Below are 12,663 nucleotides of genomic sequence, written 5' to 3'. Positions count from 1 at the left end.
TAGTCAATACCGCCTCTATGATAGAGAGAAAAATGTAACACATACACCTCTCCCCGGCCTCGCAGGCATTCTGGTCTGCATCATGGGCAGTGGGGCAAGTGCTGGCAAACCACATGTCCTGCCTCCTCCAATCCGTACAGCGGGGAGGAGCCAGGCAGTCTACTGATCACTGTCCTGGGGAACCTCCCACGTGGGATACATGGGACACCGCCCAACCATGGCGCCCCGAGAGTGGAGTTCATGACCTCTGGTAGTGTGCCCAACCCTCGGTGGCCTTGTCCAGAGCACGGTAGACTATGAAGGGGAAGGAAACACCCTCTCTCAGCCTAGTGGGTCCCAACCATTTGGTCTGATGACTCCTTCACAGTATTAAAAAATTTTGTAACTCCCCCCCCCCGCCAAAAAGCGGAGCTTTTGTTTTTAAGAGTTAAATCTATCGATATTTCCCATGTTAGAAATTAAAGTGGAGAATTTAAAAAATATATGTGTTCATTGATTTAAAAAATAATAAACCCATTACAGGTTAACATAACATTTCGCAATGAAGAATAGCTATATTTTCCAAATTCCAAAAAAGAAAAAAATGAGATGAGTGGAATTGTTTTACATTATTACAGATCTCTTGACCTCTTGAGTGTCTGACTTATAGAAGACAGTTAGATCCACACATCTGCTTCCATATTTCCGTCTATTACTCGATGCCGTTTTATTTGTAGCATATGAAAAAAATCTGGCCTCACAGATACAGAGTTGGAAAGGACCAGTGTTTTAATAGCCTTTCAGATAACTGTGGATATTTTTACTTCCTGTTACACAACACTTGACAACTAGTATCACAGTTTCTTAAGAGTTAGCTGCAATGTAGAATTTGAAACCACACCAATGAATTTTTCATACTCAGTTTCATTGAAATTCATTAGTCTCAAGGTGACGTCAGCAAAAATGGCAGAGTAGGGAACTCCAAAATCCATCCCTCCACAAAAGCACTGAATAAATTGGCAAAAACTGTCAAAATCAACTTTATCTGAACTCTGGAAACCAACGAAAAGTTTATAGCAACCAGGTAAACCCTTAATCAAGAAAAAAACAGATGAAACTTGGTATTGAAGGAAAACTCTTGTCAAATCATTAGCTGAACACTAAGCTAACCAAACAGAGATTTTGGTGGCCACACATGACAATGAACACGGATTTTACAAAATTATTCCAGAAAGGTCATTAAATAAACAAACAAACAATCAACAACAACTACAAGCAGTGACAACAAGCCCGGGGGGGCATGGAAGAATTTGATATCTAGAGTTGCCATATTCAAAATACACAATTTTACACAAAAACTATGAGGCATGCAAACCAACAAGAAAGTATGGCCCAACACAGAAAAAAAAATAAAGAGAACTGTCCCTGAGAAAACCCAGATGTTGGATTTATGAGACAAAGAGTTTAAATCAACTATTTAAAATGTGCTCAAAGGGCTAAAGGGCATCATGTATAGAGCATTAAAAGAAGCCATGAGAGAGATGTCTCACCAAATAGAGAATAACAATAAGGATACAGAAATTGTAAAAAGGCACCACATAGAAATTCTGGAAGTGAAAGTACAATAGCTGAAATGAAAAATTCACTAGAAGTTCAACAGCAGATTTGAGCAGGCAGAAGAATCAGGGAACTTAAAAATAGGTGGATTGAGATTATTCAATTTGAGGAACAAAGAGAAAAAAGAATGAAAAAATAAAGAAACTTAACCTAAGAAACTCGAGGGACTCCATCAGTCACACTGACAAACACACAACAGGAGTCCCAGGAGAGAAGGGAGAGAAAGAGGCAGAAAGTATATGTGAAGAAATAATGGTTGAAAACTTCCCAAATCTGATGAAAGACATGAATCTACACATTCAGAAATCTCAATATAACTCAAGTACTATAAACTCAAAGAAATGCACAGCAAGACACATTGTAATCAAACTGTTGAAAGACAAAGACAAAGAGAGAATCCTGAGAGCAGTCAGAGGGAAGTGACTTGTCACAAACAGGGGATCCCTAGTAAAAGTAATCGCTGATTTCTTATCAGAAACCATGGAGGCCAGAAGCCAGTGGAATGACTTATTCAAAGTGCCAAAAAGTGGAAAAACCCAAATGTCAATCGATAGATATATGGATAAATGAAACGTAGTCCATCTATACAATGGACTATTATTTAGCCATAAAAGGAATAAAGTTCTAACACATGCCACAATATGAGTGAGCCTCGAAAACGTTACGCTTATGAAAGATGCCGGTCACAAAGGACCACATGTTGTATTGCTCCTTTTATATGAAATGTACAGAACAGGCAAATCCCTGGAGATTAGTGGTTGTCAGGGGATGGAGTGAAGGGCAGTGCAGAATGATGGCTAATGGGGGTGGGGTTTCCTTATGGGGTGATGAAAATATTCCAGAACTAGATAGTGGTGATGACTGCACAACATTGTGAATGTACTAAATACCACTGAGTTGTATACTTTAAAATGGTAGATTTTATCTCAAGAAAAATAATTACATAGAACTAATTTTTTAAAATGTATTAGTCTCTCTTGTAATTTGAATGAATCTTTTACTGATGGGCATGGTTATATAACAGCAAACATCATGTATTTATTGGTCACTTGGAAAATATGGGTTTTCTGAGTTTACACATCTTCTAAACGTTGACATAATATCAAGAAATCGCATCTGTTAGTATTGCTACCAACCTCACCAGAAAAGCCATTAACTACTGAGACTCTGTCAGGTTCCTAGTGGCAGACATAAGTTTTCCAAAATTCTTACTTTTTGTTTGAAAGCTTAAATTTTATCATTGGCAACAAAAACCTGCCAGCTGTTCTCCTTAATATGTCATGCTTACTGTTGTTCATTTTTGAGAAAATGTCTGCCAAATACCTGAGCCCGAGTAATCATAGTCTGTCATTCTTTCAATCAAAACATGTTGTTTTATGAAAACAGTGACTAGTTCTGCCCATAATTCAAACAAGTGCAAGCAGGCTTTTGCTAGAAATGAGCATTGTACTTTGGTAGATTTTGCATCTCATCACACAGAATACTAGAGATGTGTGCTCAAGGGTTGAGACGTAACAAAATTTATACTTTTTACTGCTTCATCAAGGACATTCTTCAATAAAACCAGTATTTTCTTTCTTTCTCCCCCATTTAAAAAATTTTTATGTATGTATGTATGTATGTTTTTAGAGATGGGGTCTTGCTGTGATGTCCAGGCTGGCCTCAAACTCCTGGCCTCAAGTAATCTTCCTACCTTAGTCACTGGAATTACATGTATGAGCCACAGCACTTGATTCTCTTTAAATTAAAAATTTAAAACTTTTTAATATGAATACATTCTGGTGAAGAATACAGTGACTCCTAGGAGAGTTTCATGCCTCAGCCTTTTTTCTTTTTTTGAGACAGAGTCTTGCTCTGTCACCTGGGCTATAGTGCAGTGGCGTCATGATAGCTCACTGCAGCCTCAAACTCCTGGGCTCAAGTGATCCTCCTGCTTCACTGCCTCAGCCTCCCAAGTAGCTGGGACTATAGGCATGCTCCACGACGCCTGGCTAATTTTTCTATTTTTAGTAGAGACAGGGTCTTGCTATGTTGCCCAGGCTGGTCTTGAACTCCTGAGTTCAAGCACTCCTCCTGCCTCAGCCTCCCAGAGTGCTAGGATCACAAGTGTGAGCCACTGCATCCAGCCTGCTTCAGTCTTCATGCTCTGTTTTTGGGATTAACTTAAAAGTCCCACTAAACAAAGCTCTGACATGAACAAACTGGCGGATGTTAAATATTGGGTCCAAGAGCCATATTTCTGTTGCAATCTCAGGGCCATTCTTGTTCTCGGCTCCTGGAAAGTCCTTCGAATCTCTGTGACATACTTGTGAGATGTTCCCACGCCAAAAACAAGCCAATAAACATCAACAGAGCAGGCAGAAGTCAGGAATCACATTCCCATCCAAGATGCTAACTCCCCAGGAGCTTGTCGGTGTGCTTAAAAAAATTCAATTCTTCCAAAGCAAGTTGGACAACAAACCACAGTAACTGGGTGGCCCAGGGGTCTGAGGAGCATGTTTGCTTGCTACAAGATGGTTCTTGAACCACAGAGAACACTGCCATTTCTCAGTAGACCTGTGACTTGTGATCCCAGTATATTCAGCTATTATAAGTTGATGCAGTTTGCTAAAATCAAACCCGAAAATGAATGCTGTCTGTGAGAACTTTCTGGTCAATAACAACCCTAAACCTGGTTCCACCCCACCAGTCCTCTAGGAGAGAAGTATGTCTGGATACTTGTATCCACTTGTATCTAGAATATATAAAGAATTCTCAAAACTCAGTTGTCAAAAACAACCAACCCGGTTAAAAAAAATTAAGCAAATGACTTGAACTAACACTTCACCAGAGAGCATTTAGCAAAGGAGGCACACACATGGAAAGCTGTTTCCCATCAGGAGCTATAAAGAAAATGCAAGTTACAACCACAGTGCGGTACCGCCACATGCCTAGCAGAATGGCCGAATTAAAGAGTCCCGACGACATCAAGTTGGGACGGCGAAATGGATCGTCAGGAACCCTCACGTGTTACTGGTGGGAATGCAAAATGGGACGACCACTTGGGAAAACTCTCTGGTGTTTTCTGATAAAGTTAAACATTCACTTACTGCGTCTGTGAGCCAGCAATCCCACGCATAGGTATTTACCCGGAAGAAAGGAAAAGATACGTCCATACGAAACCCTGCATGTGAATTCTCAGAGATGGTTGATTCATAATCTCCCCAAAACGGAAACCATCCAAATGGCCCTCAACTAGTGAGTGAATAAACAAACTACAGTGTAGCGGAATATTACTCAGTAACAAAAAAGAACCAACTACTGACCCATGCAACGACTCGACTGAGTCTCAAAGGCACCACAAAGTGGAAGAAGCCAGTCTTAAAATGTCACACACTGTGTGATTCCATTTGCACAACACGCCTGTAAAGATAAAACTACAGTGGCAGGAAAGAGATCGGCGTTTGCCAGGGGTGGGGGCAGGGGGCTCTGACCGCCAAGAAACACCACGCGGGGGTTTTGTGGGTATCCTGATTGTGGGGGTGGTTACACAAATCCACACGTGTGTCAAAACTCACAGGGCTGTACGCCAAAAAGTCAACTTTACTCTGTTGCTAATTTAAAAGCTAAAACAAAATAAAAGTAAACACGGAAAATGGAGTTTTAACAGCAGAGACTTTTTAAAAGCAGGTAAGTAATTATTTTGCACGGGAATGCGGCAGTAAGAATTCGGTAGCGCTCTGCAGGGAAACTCTGTCTTGTTTGGGTGGGTCCTGTTTTCGTGTGGATGGACTGATCTAAGCCTCCGAAAACGGGAAAGACGACAACGATGACAGCGCGAGCGGCGACAGCTACCAGTGGGAGATGCTTTACTCGTGCGATTTCCACCATAGCCGGGACTCCTGGCTCCTGTTCCTCTCTGCACCAGGGTGGGCTGCAGTTCAAAGAGCCCCACAGACCTGCCTAGGATCACTCGGCCCGTCTGAGGCTGGCGGGACTCCAACATGGGGCCACCTGGGTCCACCGCAGATGACAGCCCCCCAGGGCTCTGGGCTGCCTCTTACTCATCGTCCCTGCTGCTGGTGTTGCGAGTCTACACATGGCCCACCCTGCTGGCCCCCGGGGGGCCTCCCACATACCGTGGCTGGCGATGACCGGGAGGTGTGGGCCAGGGAGTGTCGTGCGCCGTCCATGCCCCCGTGGATGAGATAGGCTCCCGCGCTGGACACGATGGGGCTGCCCCCGACATCCATGGTGATGCCCACCATGCTGTGGGAGGGCACCGCGGGCGGGGACGAGGCTGCCACCGTCACCTGCGCACCTCCCGGGGCCTCGAAGTAGGAAGCAGCGCTGCTGGGGGCGTACATCTGCGGCTCGGGGTTGTAGGCGTAGGCTGTGCGTCTGTCAGAAAGAGAGAGGTCACCGTGGGACCCTGTCCGGTTTGAACGCTGCATCCGAGTCTCAAAGGAACGCAGCAAAACGTCACGGGCAGGCTGGAGCCGCGAGACCAGGCACGCGGAGCAATTCGGACATGGCGGGTGGAACTCAGACACAGTAAAGAGCTCAGCTCCACTCTCTGAAACCGTTCGGGGTGACAGGCTAATTGAAGACCACACAAAAAAAATTCCACGTGGATAACCGGGTGGAGAGGGAGCAGTTCTGTATCTTACTGTGGTGGTTACACGCGTCTATACGCGGGATTCAACTGCACAGGAACATACACGCACGTACACGCACGAGGGAATGTGCACAACGACGGGTGACACTGAATAAGGCCCACAGGCCAGCTAACAGGATGGCCCCAATGCCAATGTCCAGGTTTTGATACTGCTCGACTGTCACGTACGGTGTCACCCCTGGGGAAGCCCGAGGAGGAAGCATCCACGGGGCTCTAGGTACTCATTTTGCAACTTCCTGTGAGCCTATGATTATTTCAAAACAAAAAGCTAAAAAGAATGAAGTTGTATAAGAAAAATAATTTCCAAGTGACACCAAGAATGCATCTAATATTCCTTTAACATCTGGATTAAAGGATTAACCATGTCTGCTAAGATTGAAATTTTTAAGTCACACTCGAGTGCTGCCGGCCATCGTAAAAGGTGGGTAGCAGCGGTTTTTCCTGATTGGTGAGTGAAGGTTAGTGACGTGTCCCTCTGGGTGGCAGCGAGGCCCCCCAGGTCTCTTGGAGCCATGTGCTTGTTTACTGTCCCCTGTGTAATGGCAGCACATCAAAACCGGGAAAGTGGCCTCAGTACAACCCACGGGCTGTTCCCATTTCGCCAGTTTTACACGCACTCCTTTGCTTCAACGTCGTGCTTTCGGAAATCGACCAACTCCACCGATCACAACATGAATCACGCCAAGCCCCCACACACAGCCCCTGCTCGTGTGAAGACAATCATCAAAACACACGAAAACAAATGCGTCTCGAGCAAACGAACTGCCAGAGAAACGCCTCATTTTCTGCCCCCAGCGTCATATGGTCAGAGAGCAGAACGCTCCACGAGTCCTTGTGAAACGGAAAATCAGGTCTTATCCACAGCACGTACATGGCTCCATTGGTGTAGACGGCGTCTCCCCCCTCCACGTACTGCGCCTGCGCGGGGTACACGTGCTGCACGGGCTGCACCTGCAACGGCACCAAACACACCGAGTCACCGCCGCTCGTTCTCGCGTCAGCTATTTCCGCGTTATTCAAACCGCAAATGTCTTCTGTTGCCGTTTATGAACGTTTAGTACCAAGTGCAAATGTCCCTCCCACAGTCGGCCCTCCTAGAAGGACGCCAGGACAGACATATCCAAAGCTGGGGACAGAGCTCCAGCCTTGGCACACTGGACAGTCCCTGGCTCGGGCAGAGGGCTCGAGCTGATGACACTCTACCTGTCCCCCTCCCGACACTCCCTGACAGGGAGGAGGGCAGACTCTGAAGTTTGAGCAGGGTTGGAAGGAGCGACATGCCTGGAGAGATGGGGCAATGGGGGACCCCAGTGTCCCCCCCACCCCCGCCCCGTCCAGCGCTTTGCACGTGGAACTCTAAACTCTCACCACGGAGGGCATCCTAGTGCATGCCGGCCGAGGTCAGCCTAATTTTGGGGTGAGAAGATGGAGGGTCACAGTGCTGGGCTTGCTCGGGTCTCGTGGTGACCCTCCTCCCTAAGCCTTTGCTTGAAGCCGTGGGACAGGGCTGACCCCCACCTCCCGGGACAACGGAGCATGGTATACACGCGCCTAACAGCAAGTTCCAGGAGTGACCATAGGCTGGGTGCTATCCTCAGGGGTGAAAGCTGAATGTCAAGCCCTAGGGAACTGAGTGAAATGCAGAAGTCACCTGGCAAGTTCAAGGTGCCCTGAGTTGGGGAAGCTTCTGGAATCACACATAGGTCCTTGTCCCCCCTCCCTTGATGGTGTCCCTGGGGAGGATCTTACATAGACAGAAGTTAAGACAGAGCCACTGACCTGAGACGCTGGGTCCCTGCTGGGCCTGCAAACCTTCCCTGTTCCCACGGACACAGTCACCTGACAAACATTTATAAACAGGCTACTAATCTAAGCAGGACATCCTTGAAGAGACAGGTGCATTTTCTAGGGTCTCATGGGTCCTTTTAAGAAGAAGTCTGAATTAACTTTAATTCAGGATTCTACAGAGCAGAGTTGACAAACTGTAACCTGGGCCTGGGGGCCAAATCTGGCCCACTGCCTGTTTTTGTAAATAAAGTTTTATTGGCACACAGCCCTGACCATCTGTTTACCTATGTCTAAAGCTGCTTTTGTGCTACAACGGCAGAATTAGGTGGCTGTTCCAGAGACCGCCTGGCCCACAAAGCCAAAAAAAAGTACTATTTGGCCTTTTTAAGAAATGGTTTGCTGACTGCCCTTCTAGATCCACCACCTGTCCCTGAGCTGATGACCTGTGTTACCACTTGCTGGCCAGCCATGCTTTCAAACTTTATCTTTAGGTAATTTAATTCACCAGAGGCATTTCCTCTGTGGTGCACCTGTCTGAGGGTACTGCACTTGCTTGCAGATGAGTTTGCCTCTCTGGGAGGTTCTATGTTCCTCCAGTCTGGAACGATTTATTTCCTTCTTTCATTTTGTTTTTTAAGAGATGGGAGTCTTGCTCTGTTGCCAAGGCTGGAGCAATGGCATCATCATAGCTCACCGCAGCCATGAACTTTCAGCTCAAGTGATGCTCCTGCCTCAGCCTCCTTAGTAGCTAGGACTACAGGTGTGCACCACCACATCTGGCTAATTTTTAAATTTTTTTTGTAGAGATGGGGTCTCGCTATGTTGCCCAGGCTGGTCTCGAACTCCTGGCCTCAAGAAATCATCCCACCTCGGCCTCCCAAAGCGCTGGGATTACAGGCGTGAGCCACCGTGCCCAGCCACAGCACCCTTCCTTTCTGTCTGCATTTCTACCTCAGCACTGCCCTGAGCACTGGGTGCTCTCTCACTTCCCAAATGCTTGCTGAATTTATGAACAAACGAAAGATCACCAGCTTGCCTGGCTTGTTGCAATAAAAGAATTTTATCTGCAATAAAAGAATTTTTTTAAGAAAAAATCATATAGCTTCTGGAAAAGCGTTCTGGCTAAGAAACGAAAAGGAACAGCAACAACAGGAAAGGACGAATCGCTCAGAGATGGTTCTAAGTCGCTAAGTGCCAACCGCGCCGTGGCCGGTGCTGTGGCGCTGTCGTTACCTGCTGCACTCTGGGGAGAGAGATGGGCTGCATCTGGGCCCCTTTGGGGGCGGAGCTGGCGGCCTGGACCAATACCCTCTGAAAGAGAAGGGAGAGGAGGCGGTGAGACGTGTCAGAGGTCAGTGCCGAAGACGAACACAGAACACGGAGGCTGTCTGCGGCTTTGTCTAAACAGGCAGGGTGACAGGACGGGGGGAGGGCGGGGCTGGACTCGCACACGCTCATGCCGACCTGGGCGGACACACTGCAGGCCCGTGCAGGTACACTAACACCCCACACACGTCCACAAGTGTGCACACACACTCACCCCCGCGCACCACACACATGCGCAGACTCCCGGGCACGGATATACACATATGTACACACACGCACACACACACACAGAAGCACAGGTGCCTCCACTCGGCCCCAAGCAGCTCTGCCTCTGTGGGGTCTGTAGTCTGCGATGAGCTGATGCTGGCTGTCCCTGGCACAGAGGGACCCTCTGGACACCTGTCCACACCACTAGCCCTGGGAGGGTGCTTTGTGGCACCCCGAGGTTTTGCAGTGCACACCGCATTTGTCCTGTTTTATACAAGAGGGAAAATGAAGCCCAGAGTGGTCACGTAGTATCCAAGGCCCCAGGATACTAAATTCTAGAACCCAGACTCGAGCCAGGTGTCCTGTGTCAGGTCCCTCACTCTCTGCCTCCACTGCTCTCTGGTCTCCTGAGTCGCGTCATCACAGGGTGGCTTTGCTATTTTGCTCGGAGGACCTGACTGGCCCCCCAGAGCCATGAAAATATGAGGAGTCCAAGTGAACTGTGCGTTGGGAGAGAAACAGGAGCGTTTCTTGTGTTTATTTAGAGCTGGGCATTGACTGCCACGCGGTGGTTTTCTCACAAGGACCCTGAGTGTCACGGGTCGCGGTGACTCTGCCTTGCACACACCACTGAGGGGTGCGCAGTGAGGACACACTGTCCCCTAGTGTCCCAGGAACGGAGCGGCAAGGTGAAGAAGGCACAAAAAGGACACCCCTAAGGGCATTTAGGGTCCAGCTGAGCTGGGAGCTGTGCGCCCGGAGACTTCATAGGGACACAGCCCTCTGCGAGCTCACAACCAGCCACAAGAACACAGGTGGCACAAACATCAGTGGATGAAGGACAAACACAGTGTGGTCCTTCCACACACTGGAATGTCGCTCAGCCATGACACCACTGCCTGACACAGGCCACAGCGTGGAGGGACCTTGAGGACATCGTGCTCAGTGAGAGACACCAGACACAGAAGGACACACAGTGTGAGACTCCGTTTATATGAAACGTCCAGAACAGGCAGATCCACAGAGACGGGACGTGGATTTGTGGGTGCCAGGGCTGGGGGTAAGGGCTGGAGAGTGACCACTAATGGGGAGAAGGTTTTATTTTGGGGGGGATGAAAAGTTCTGGAACTAGACAGAGGTGCTGGTGGCACAACATTGTGAATGTACTAAATACCACTGACTTGTACACTTTAAAATGATTAATTTCATGCTGTGTGAGTTCTACCTCAATTAACTGAACACATAAGAATACTCAGCATCTCCATTTGCACACTGTTAACACTGAGCGGCCCGGCACGGCAGCCGCTCGCTGTGCAGCTGCGTGGCTGTTTAAATGCAAAGTCAGAGAGATTTGCAGAAATTGTCAAGTCCAGTTCCTCAGGCGCACGGGCCACATTTCAAGCTGTGACAGTGACACTGAGGCTGCTGCAGAGGAAGGCAGAGTCCCTCGAGGCCCAGGGGGTGCCTGAGAGAGGGGCTTGGCGGGCGGGAGGGCTGACCCCTCTAGCACAGGTTTGGGTGGGCAGGAAACAAACCCATTAGGCCACGATCTGCTGGCAGGACGATAGCATCTGATCGTGCCCTGTCTGCACCTCAGATGGGCTTCCAAAATCACCCCCACCCTATATTTGCAAGAAATAAAAGCTAAAGATGTCCAGCTACACATTCTAAATCGAATAAACTGCTTTGCTGTCTGCCTTTTTGTTTTTGATGAATTTTTTCCTCCACTTTAATCATTTCTTTTTGCTGTGTTCCTAACTTTAAGATTCTAAATCGAGGGTGATCACATGGCCATAGTGGACTTCTGCACACTGTGACGAGCCTTCAGTCTGTTTCACGTGGCCTGTGCCGCTCACTTTACATTCATGTCTACTTTACATGCTTCTTTCTTTTTCTTTCCTTCCTTTCTTCCTCCCTCCCCTCCCTTCCTTCTTTCAGTTTTTTTTCGAGATGGGGTCTTCCTCTGTTGCCCAGGCTGGAGTGCAGTGGTGCTATCATAGCTCACTGCAACCTAGAACTCAGCGCAACCTAGAACTGAGGATCCTGCTGCCTCAGCCTTCTGAGTAGCTGGGACTATAGGCACACACCACTATGCCTGGCTAATTTTTTAAAAAAAAATTTTTTGTACAGATGGGGTCTCACTGTGTTGCCCAGGCTGGTCTCGAACTCCTGACCTCAAGTGATCCTCCCACCTCAGGCTCCCAAAGTGCTGGGATTACAGGCGTGAGCCACTGCACCCAACCTACAGCTTATTTCAATCCATAGCAGGAATCCAGAAACAGAGAGAGTCTCAACATGAAAATTCTCTCTCTGCAAGTTTTAAAGAACATCTTCATTCTAATGCTAGATTCCATTTCAACCCAAATCCTAAGAATTCTGACTTATCTGTGTAAAGGGGTCATTTCCAAAGTCCAAGAAAACTTTCATTGAGAGATAAGGATAAGAGGAGACTAAGTCGGATTCAGGGCAGTGGTTTCTTTTTCAGTTCCCATCATTTCCTTGATGGGACCTTTTTCACAAATAGCCAAAAAAACCTAATAATGTGGACGAAGCGGTGCCTATTTCAACAGCAGCGGTCTTGGGGCTGAGAAGTCCACTCAGGAAAGTATAGATTTCTCTCTCTGCGGATCCACGTAGTTCTTCAAACCCACAGGGCACACGTCCACACTGGCCGCCCTCCTGCCCCGGCGCGGGCGTTTGTTACCTGCGGGGAGGCTGGCACAGGCTGGGCTGCCGCTGACGGACGCAGGGCCACGGACGCCGGCGACTCCGATCCGCTCTCCGAATTCTGCATGCTCAGTTCTAAAGAGAGGTGGAGAGAGACTGGGTGGGCAAGGGTTGCACGCACGATGCCCAAAGAGGCAACTTGCAAGTTCAAGAGGGGCGAGCAGAAATTTCCATGTTCTTCTAAGCAGAAATGCAGACACTCTGGGTACCGGGTAAGGAAGGGGGAACCGGGTTGCACAGCCGATCCATAGATGGACAGAGGGGAGCAGAGGCTGTTTTTCAACATATATAACCAAAACAGGCCGGGCGTGGTGGCACATGCCCGTAATCCCAGCACTTTGAGAGGTTGAGGTAGGAGGATC

At 47.9% G+C, this 12,663-nt stretch overlaps 1 protein-coding gene across 3 annotated transcripts in view; it reads right to left on the bottom strand.

Annotated features, from left to right (window-relative positions):
* RFX2 (regulatory factor X, 2 (influences HLA class II expression)) overlaps window positions 1–12,368 on the bottom strand; it is a 28,312-nt gene extending 15,944 nt beyond the window's left edge. For 2 of the 3 annotated variants that reach the window (XM_012646151.1, XM_012646152.1), the window contains exons 1-4: window positions 12,279–12,368; window positions 9,276–9,352; window positions 7,125–7,217; window positions 5,715–5,976 (exon numbers count right to left, since the gene is read on the bottom strand). In XM_012646151.1, coding sequence (XP_012501605.1) covers window positions 5,715–5,976; window positions 7,125–7,217; window positions 9,276–9,352; window positions 12,279–12,368 — 522 coding nt within the window. Of the gene's footprint in view, window positions 1–5,714; window positions 5,977–7,124; window positions 7,218–9,274; window positions 9,353–12,278 lie in introns of all 3 variants that reach the window. The other variant, XM_012646153.1, reaches the window with a different exon arrangement.
* Between the last annotated feature and the right edge of the window lie 295 nt (window positions 12,369–12,663).

The sequence above is a fragment of the Propithecus coquereli genome, unplaced genomic scaffold, assembly GCF_000956105.1.
Source record: "Propithecus coquereli isolate 6110/MARCELLA unplaced genomic scaffold, Pcoq_1.0 Scaffold241, whole genome shotgun sequence".
Classification (NCBI taxonomy): Eukaryota; Metazoa; Chordata; class Mammalia; order Primates; family Indriidae; genus Propithecus; species Propithecus coquereli.
Note: the sequence above shows the minus strand (reverse complement) of the source record. Positions and strands in the feature narration are given on the sequence as shown.